Source organism: Citrus clementina, unplaced genomic scaffold, assembly GCF_000493195.1.
Source record: "Citrus clementina cultivar Clemenules unplaced genomic scaffold, Citrus_clementina_v1.0 scaffold_4, whole genome shotgun sequence".
Lineage (NCBI taxonomy): Eukaryota > Viridiplantae > Streptophyta > Magnoliopsida > Sapindales > Rutaceae > Citrus > Citrus x clementina.
The window spans coordinates 2,886,792-2,895,904 of NW_006262274.1; the positions used below are offsets into that span (position 1 = coordinate 2,886,792).

General features: G+C 30.6%; 2 protein-coding genes across 2 annotated transcripts; both read left to right on the forward strand.

Moving 5' to 3' along the window:
• Positions 1-711: 711 nt before the first annotated feature.
• On the forward strand, positions 712-3,146 carry LOC18044475 (WAT1-related protein At2g39510). The gene is made up of 7 exons (XM_006435987.2): positions 712-1,033; positions 1,401-1,463; positions 1,608-1,724; positions 1,816-2,053; positions 2,169-2,330; positions 2,549-2,700; positions 2,890-3,146. The coding sequence occupies exons 1-7, from the start codon at positions 804-806 to the stop codon at positions 3,089-3,091; spliced, it is 1,164 nt and encodes a 387-aa protein (XP_006436050.2). The 5' UTR covers positions 712-803; the 3' UTR covers positions 3,092-3,146.
• Positions 3,147-7,039: 3,893 nt separating this feature from the next.
• On the forward strand, positions 7,040-9,074 carry LOC18044698 (WAT1-related protein At2g39510). The gene is made up of 7 exons (XM_024186065.1): positions 7,040-7,245; positions 7,330-7,392; positions 7,504-7,620; positions 7,708-7,954; positions 8,101-8,262; positions 8,742-8,890; positions 8,993-9,074. The coding sequence occupies exons 1-7, from the start codon at positions 7,040-7,042 to the stop codon at positions 9,072-9,074; spliced, it is 1,026 nt and encodes a 341-aa protein (XP_024041833.1).
• Positions 9,075-9,113: the final 39 nt, after the last annotated feature.

A 9,113-nucleotide genomic window follows, 5' to 3' on the forward strand; every position in this document is an offset into this window, starting at 1 on the left:
CAAGTGTGAAAATGGTGCTTGCAAAAAAATTATATAATTTTTTTATTTTTTAGGGTTTAATTGGTAATTTAATTATTTTCTTTTTATTAATTTCCAAAAAAATTATTATAAAAGGGTAATATTATAAAAGTAAGCCAAAAAAAAAAGTAACGGTAGAGGTATCAATACTTTAACGGTATGGATGTTTCGAGACATTTTTAAAAATATAGGGACTAAATGAATACTAATATTAAAATACATGGATTAAATATGCTTTTACCCAAAAATTTAATATCGTATTATTTGATATACAATTTTTTTACTTCTTTATATGCACCAATATTCACATAAATATCGACAATAATTTTATAAATTAGCGCAAAGGGATATAAAGTTTTAGGTTCCCCTGCAAATTATATAATATAATTATAATGTGCTCAATCTTATCCCATTATGGAATCTACTAAAAATCAACATATTATATATCTATTGTTACGTTCAAGCAAGGCCCACTAACTCATCATCCACTAGACAAACAAATGTTAGCTTTGAGAGCAACAGCCCTCCTTTTGCTCTCTCATTAATTAATTAGTGATCATCACTATTTCATGCGTGCTGAAAAGACTGCTGTTTCTGATGATGATTTAGAGAAATGGGTTTCTTCTCAAATAAATTAAAATTAATTTCATGATTTTACGTAGTGGAGTCCCTAGAATTTGCAAAGGAAACGTGTTGAGATAGCATTTGTTCCATGAAAAAGATCTCTCTTTAGCTCAGTATATAAGCAAGCTCCCAATCCATCTTTCTCACCAAAGAGACAAGACATGGAAAAGAAATTAAATTGCATCACACACACATATATGGAGTCGCTTGCTAGGTTTTATATTAGAGCCAAGCCATTTTTGGCTGTAATTTTGCTTCAGTTTGGATATGCAGGGATGTCAATATTCTCTAAGTTTGCCCTCAATAAGGGCATGAGCCCACATGTATTTGCCGTTTATCGGCATGCAGTTGCCACCATTGTTGTTGCTCCCTTTGCCCTTATTTTGGATAGGTACTTTTTTCAAAAAATTATTTTATCTTGTTTTTTTTTCAGGCTGAAGCTAGCGTTTAGTTTTATCTTTTTTTATCGCATACGTAAATACGTCCACACTTTAGAAAATGCTGATAGAAGCCATAACCAATCTGCATTTTGTTAATCATTTTTCTCATTTTGTCACTTTAACAAATGCATTTCTTCTCTCCTGCAAAAGCCTAAAATTTGTCCACAGAACAATGCTGATATTATATTGTCTGCATTTTGCACGTGCAGTGCAAATGTTTACACTGATGATTTTCATATATTACATTGACGATTTTGCATGCAAGTAGAGAAGGTGTAAGAACTAATCATCAAATGAATATTAATTGTTATCCAACAGGAAAGTGAGACCAAAGATGACCCTCTCCATTTTTGTAAAGATTTTATTGCTCGGCCTATTAGAGTGAGTAATCTTGATCATTAATATGCAGCAGTTTTTTAATCGTATATAAGTTGTTATTTTTTTAATCTTCTCTCTAGTTAACATTATTTTAAAGGGAATTCTGTCCAATTAACTTACTTGGTTGCAATTATTGTTCTTTTGCAGGCCAACAATTGACCAAAACTTGTTCTATACAGGGATGAAGTACACAACAGCAACCTTCACAACAGCCATGGCCAATGTTTTACCTGCCTTTGCATTTTTAATGGCTTGGATCATTAGGTAAAAAATTTTGTGATTTGTTTCAACATTAATTATTATAACAAAAGGGTATTAAATTAATCTAATTATAACGTCTTCTTTTCTCTTATAGGCTCGAGAAAGTTAATTTTAGGAAATTTCATAGCTGGGCAAAAGTATTTGGGACCATAGTCACAGTTGGAGGAGCAATGTTTATGACTTTAATTAAAGGACCTGTGCTTGATTTGCCATGGACAAATCACAATTACCATCAAGAATCTACAAGCAATTCAAGTGTGCAAAGTCCAATTAAGGGTGCTCTTATGATCACAATAGGCTGTTTTAGCTGGGCTGGTTTCATGGTTCTTCAAGTACGATTCCTCATAGTCAAAAAGCCATTAGTCATCATTATTGCATGTTATAATTTTAGTTATGTTAATTAATTATTAATTAAAAATGTCATTTACGTGTTCATTTTTTTAATAGGCAATTACGCTGAAATCTTATCCGACTGAGCTCTCCCTCACGGCTTTGATTTGCTTGATGGGCACAATTGAAGGCACGATTGTGGCTCTATTTCTAGAAAGGGGCAATGCCGCCGTCTGGTCTATACACTTAGATTCTAAATTGTTAGCAGCTGTTTACAGTGTAAGATTTCAAGTTAGACAAATTGATATGAAAAAACAGATTAGAGTGAGATAAAATTATATTTCTAGTTATTTATGATAAATTTTTATTTGGGTACATGCCAAATATTATAAATAAGCTGAAACAGCATATAAGTAAACTTAATTTGTACATAGCATATACGTTTGTAAAATTATTTATATAAGTAGTTTTTATAATTTTTACTAATTTGAATGCAGGGAGTAATATGTTCAGGGATTGGCTACTACGTCTCAGGCGTGGTAATGAAAGATAGAGGGCCAGTTTTTGTGACGGCTTTCAATCCTTTGTGCATGATCATTGTGGCCATTATGGGCTCTTTTCTTTTATCCGAAATTATGTATCTAGGAAGGTGCTTGTCATTTTCTCTCTACAACTTGCATCCATGCATCCGCAATAATAATACTCTAATTAATGATATTTTTATTCTAATTATTTACTAATACAAAGATTACTAATTAATTAAACAGTTTAGTTTGCATCATTTTTAAAGAACTATTGAATAATCAGCCACTAATTAACTTTCATCAATAATTTTCAGGGTTGTTGGAGCAATTATCATTGTTGTTGGCTTGTACTTAGTTTTGTGGGGAAAGAGCAAGGATCAAAACACACAAAGTCCAGGCAGCAATATTAAAGAATTAGCTGCATCAAGTTATCTTCACGATCAACAAATGGCTAAGACGAGTACCAAGATTGGGGCTTCAAATGATCGAGGATCAGGAGCTGATGAATTTGTTTGAGATATATAAGGATCAAGATACGGGCTAGCTGCTTAATTAATTTCTGCTTGGAATCGGAAACTTTTTTTTTTTATTAAATCTAATTCTGAAGAAAACTTTCTAGGCAAAGTTTGATCCATGTGTAAGTGTGTGATTTTTGAGTTCTGAATTGCTTTAAGATTGATTGCAGGATCGTGCTTTGTTTTCTAATGACATATCGAATTATGTTTTTTTTTTAAAACAATATATAATTATGTTAATTGTGAATTATCCAAGGGGGATGCTTGATTCAACTTTTGAAAAAAAATTGTTCATGTTACTCCCCAATTTATTATTAATTTCATGACCTTGTCTATAAATTATAAAATGTATATCCTTTTACTGAAAGTTTAGAACTTCAGTTGGCATTTACTATTTCATTACATGCGGCATGTATTAATAATATATGACGTTTTAAACCCATAATGTTTCCCTTGTCTCGTATGTTAGTACGAATTACATTTTTTAATTGAAAGATATACGAGTAGAATCATTTCACTAAGAATTCTTAAGCAGTCACGGAACCAGGATTTCGGTTCCATGGGGGCCACAATAGAGAAATAAAAATCTTTGTGGGGCATTATCATAAGAACTGTAGAGTGGGCACCAAATAAAAACTATCACGGAATGTGTAAAACTTCAATGAAGGCCCTTATCTTTTTTAATTTTGCTTTTAACTCTAGGGTCAGGGCCACCGAGGCCTAGCCTAAACATAGTTCCACATCCACCCCCTAGTCTTAATTGTCTTCTACCTGATTCTATAATTTTATCACATTATTAGAAAGAGGAAAGATAATTTGGGATGTATCTACCTACTATTCAAACTAATTACTCCAATAATATTTTAGTATTAAAAATCATGCTTCTTTTATCTTAATTTTCGAATTAGTTAACATATAGACTAAAAAAAAAGAAAAAAGTAGCGGCATCCATTTACTATAGGTTTAGTTACCACTTGATTAAGATTCACACTCAAAATCTTAAGGTCAAAACTTATTTTGGTATCGTGTGTTGACCCTTGACTAAAGGTTTGAAGGTAGAAGTGAAGGAGAGAATGAGACGTATCATATTTATAGTTTATCTAATTTTGTAGGGAAATTATCATTGCATCACATTTTTTTTGCCTTATGTTCATCCAACCACCACAAAATTCTAACATATTCTATGCACCACATTTCTTTTGAAATTTGTATCAATTAGCCACTTTTACACTAACACTGTTAAATAATTTAAATGAAATAATAATTTTACTCTTAAATAAATTAAAAGACAATGTTATCTTAAAAAAGCTTTGAAAAATAAAAAAATGATAATTATAAAAATAACCAAAAATTTAAAAAATAAATCTAAAATAGAGGTGCTCAGTTGATTTTTATTAAATTTAGATTTTACAAAATTTTAATAATTATTTTTATTAAAAAATTATAATTTTACAAATTTTTAATAAAAAATAACTGAATTTATTTATTAAAAAATAAATCCCAAAATTTTAATAATTTAGGGGATTTTTATTAATTCCCAAAATTTTGTAGTTATTTTTATAATTATAATTTTTTATTAAAAATAAAAATTCTAATTTTTGGATTTATTTCTTTATTAAATGTAAGGGTATTTTTATAATTATAATTTTTTATTTTCAAAGATTTTACAAGATAAAATGATCTCTTAGTTTATTTAGAGGTAAAATTATCATTTCATTAAAATTATTTAACGGTATTAGTGCAAAAGTAGCTAATTGATACACATTTCAAAAGAAAGGTGGTACAGAGAATATGTTAGAATTTTGTGGTGGTTGGATGAATATAAGGTAAAAAAAAGTGGTGTAATGATAATTTCTCAATTTTGTACTAAAATTTCAAGTCACTAACAAATAATATAATGAGGCAAAATATTTAAAAAAAAAAAAAAGCATGTGGGAGATGCAAATATCCTAGCTGTGAACTGAATGTGGTAATACATACAAAATAAATTAGGGTCAGGGTTTAGGGATCTGAGATCTATCTAATTACTTTTTGACCAACTACTTATGCTGCGTTTACTTTTTGGATTGGAGTGGGAATCCTGAGGAGTGGGAATCCTTGGATTATGAGTGTGGAGTGAGAGTGGGACTATAGTGTTTACTTAGACTAAATGAAAATATGAATTGTCAATCAGAATCCCAATTATTTGTTTACTTTGTCTTGGATTGGGAGTAAATTGTTTTAAATTATAATTTTATCCTTATGTACAGAATCATAATTTGTAATTAAAAAATTAATAAAAAATATATTTGGAAAATAAAATAAATATTTTATTATATTTATAAATTAATAATAATTACTAATATTCTTAATTATGTAAATCATAATTTTTTATTAATTTTAATTTAAATTATGTGAATAAAAATTATTAATAATAGCAACACAAATGAAATATTATTATTGATAATATAGTACAAAATTAATATATTTTTAGAATAAAATATTTATTATTATTATTAATTAAATAAATAATTAATATTTATTAAAATTAATGTTTAATATTATTAATTTAAATATAATATTTATTTATTTTTATTTTATTAAATTTAATAAAATAAATATGATATAATTATTATTTTTAATAAATATGATATTATTTATTTTATTAAATATTATTTATTTATTTTATTAAATATTATTTATTTATTTCAATTTTAATTATAATGATAAAATGGGAAGAGGGGGGAGTGGATTCCCACTCCCACCTCCCCCCATGGGAGTGGGAATCCCACTCCCCACTCCAAAATTGAGTGGGAGCCACGGATTCCCACTCTCACTCCCCCATTTTTTAAGGTAAGTAAACACTGGAGTGGGAGGAATTCACACTCCACACTCCCACTCCAACAAGTAAACATTACCTTAAAGAATCATAAAGGCAGTAAATATGGAGAAACTATGTGCTTATATGAGAAGACGAAGACATTGGGGACCGAGATGCTATTATCCTGCAAACCAAAGTTTGTCTTTCTATAAGTAGGGTGTTATCTTTTATTTATTTATTTTTTTAAGGTAGGGTGCGAGTCAAGCTCAATTTTATTTTTTGCCCCTTACCTCTAAAATTTAAATTCAGTTAGTCAGTTAAATTAAACTATTAAAAAGCCACTCAACCACTTTCTTAAGGACTTTTTTTGGCTTTCATGAATGACATGGGAAGAGAAAATGAAGATTTTATGATTAATACCTCAATAATAATCCACTTCCATACATTATCTTAATGGTTGCATAGTACAATTTGAGCGTCGATCTCATTAAAGAGAAACTATAATATGAGTAATGTTAGAAATTTTAGTATTTATGCTTTAACTTGAGTCTTAATTGATGTGACAGTAATATATTAGATTAATTATTGATGCTCAACATGATATCGTAGTTATAAATAAGTTGCCACATCAATTAAGATTCAAATATTGATATCTATCACACCAACGTTTTGACTACATGATTCTCCAATAGTAAGGATGCTCTGCACATAAAACCTATCAAATTAAGCCTACCACATTCACAATTAATTGATTTCTTCTATAGCTAGCTTTTGTGTTTACGTCGGCAACAAATGAGATTCATGATTGTTAGAAATACTCAATTTTAAAATCGAAAGCATTTAATTCGATCTTGTTTTAGCCTTCTAGGATCGACGTGTCGACACGACTGCTTTGCTTTAAGCCGAATAAACCGCGGGTGGTTATGATTCTTGTAAAATGTTCTTTTTGTAATTTAAGGAAACACAGTGGCCAATTTACCTACTACATATTGCCTAGAACATAAAACAAAACAAGCGTATTATCAATACCTTCTTAATCCATGCATTATAAATGAACATAATAAATAAGCTAACTTTATGTACATAAAAAATTATACTTCTTTGTGCGTGCATTTGTTGAATTATCAGAGAGAAGGAGAAGAAAAAATTATGTCTGAAAAGTGCAGCAGTACTCAATTTCTGAGTCATCATGCAAAGCCCTATTTGGGTGTTATTTTCATGCAATTTTGCTCGTCAATTATGTCAATAATTACGAAGATTGCTCTAACTCAGGGTATGAGCCAACATGTGTTGGTTGCATATCGCATGGTCGTCGCTACAAGTCTCATTGCTCCTTTTGCCATCGTTTTAGAAAGGTACCTTAATTTTTCTCTTAATGCATTAGTACTTTTTGTGTGCAAATCATCAACGAATTGAAGACATGTATTGCATTATTACAGGAAAACGAGGCCAAAGATGACATTTCGAATCTTTGCTAAGATCGCGTTGCTTGGTTTATTCGAGTAAGGATTATTTTCCCATAAATTGAGCAAAAATATTGTACTTCAAGCTATACATGATGATCGGATCTCTAAATTGGACTCGTGAATTTAATACTAAAACGTGTAATGCAGGCCCGTAATTGGCCAGAATTTGTATTTCACAGGTCTGAAGTGCTCTACAGCTACTTTCACAGTGGCCATGTGCAACATTCTTCCTGCACTGACATTTTTAATGGCTTGGATATTTAGGTCAGCCGCAATAAATTTTTTTATAGCTAATTAAGTAAATTTGCGAAGAAAAATTATAAACTTTGTGAAGAATTTTGCAATATGCAGGCTTGAAAAAGTGAAGACCAAAAGCATGCGTAGCCAGGCAAAGATATTGGGCACCATTGTCACAGCTGGAGGAGCAATGTGTATGACACTTCTCAAAGGACCAATTTTGGAATTTCCTTGGAAACAAGTTAGAATTTTACACAATCAATTGGAAACTGGCACTCACAATAAGGAAGAACATATGACAAAGGGTGCTTTGATGATAGCAGCTGCGTGTTTTTCCTGGTCTTGTTTCATCATTTTACAAGTAAGAAATTAATCATGCTATAAGTTCATATATGTGACTCTCTAGCTAGCTAGCTAGCTAGTCAGTAATGGTGAACTTTATCGTTGCTAGGAAATTAACGATTATCTGGGGTTGCTTTTTTTTTTTTTTTTTTTTTTTTTTTGCAGGCATTCTTGTTGAAGTCATACCCGGCAGAGCTCTCTCTGACAGCTTTAATGTGCTTTGTAAGCTCGGTTGAAGGCACCATTTTGGCCTTAGCAATCGAACAGGGGAACACAGGAATCTGGTTATTGCATTTTGATGCCAAACTTTTGTCTGTGCTCTATGGTGTAAGTGGGTTGATTTATCATAAACCATGCTTCTGAAACTAAAATGACAATGGTCAATTTATCCAATAGGGAGTATTTCAATTTGCATATGGGATTCTAGTAGTGGTATCTATTATCTAAGTTGATAACTAATGTTTGAGTGGGTTAGTTCTACCATATCTAACCAAAGTTTTTCGCGTGAGGACGAACAAAATTATTTTACTTTAAAATAGTGGAAAAAATATTTTAAAATCACAAAAATTTCTCTACTCGAATATAATAAATTTTGTTTAAACAACCTCATCATATTATCATACTGATGTAATAGAACTATCCCACAATCCTTATACTTACAAATTGATAACTGACATTGATTACTCTACCCAATGAACATATTTGTTAGTATTGATTAATCTAATCAATAAACTAACCTTTCGAGTTGGATACTAATTTCAATGCCAATCTCCAAAATGTGTATAAGTGTGGATGTTCGCGTGCAGGGATTTGTGTCTTGCACAGCTTATTTCATTATGGGGTGGTTGATGAAGAGAAAGGGTCCCGTTTTTGTGAGTTCATTTAATCCATTAAGCATGGTTATAATTGCAATTTTGGGCTCATTTTTCATAGCTGAGGAACTCTTTCTAGGAAGGTATGCATGAAACGGCTAATTTCTTATTGAAATTGAAAGGAAATAGTATGCATACAGAATATGGAAAGATTATTAATTTTGCTTCCATTGGATTTTCTTTAGGATTGTGGGAGGAATCGTTATTGTCATTGGTCTATATATGGTTTTGTGGGGCCGGAGCAAGGATCAATTCCCATCAAGGTAGAGACAACATGTTGATTGATTGGGGCTTTTTCAATAGCAA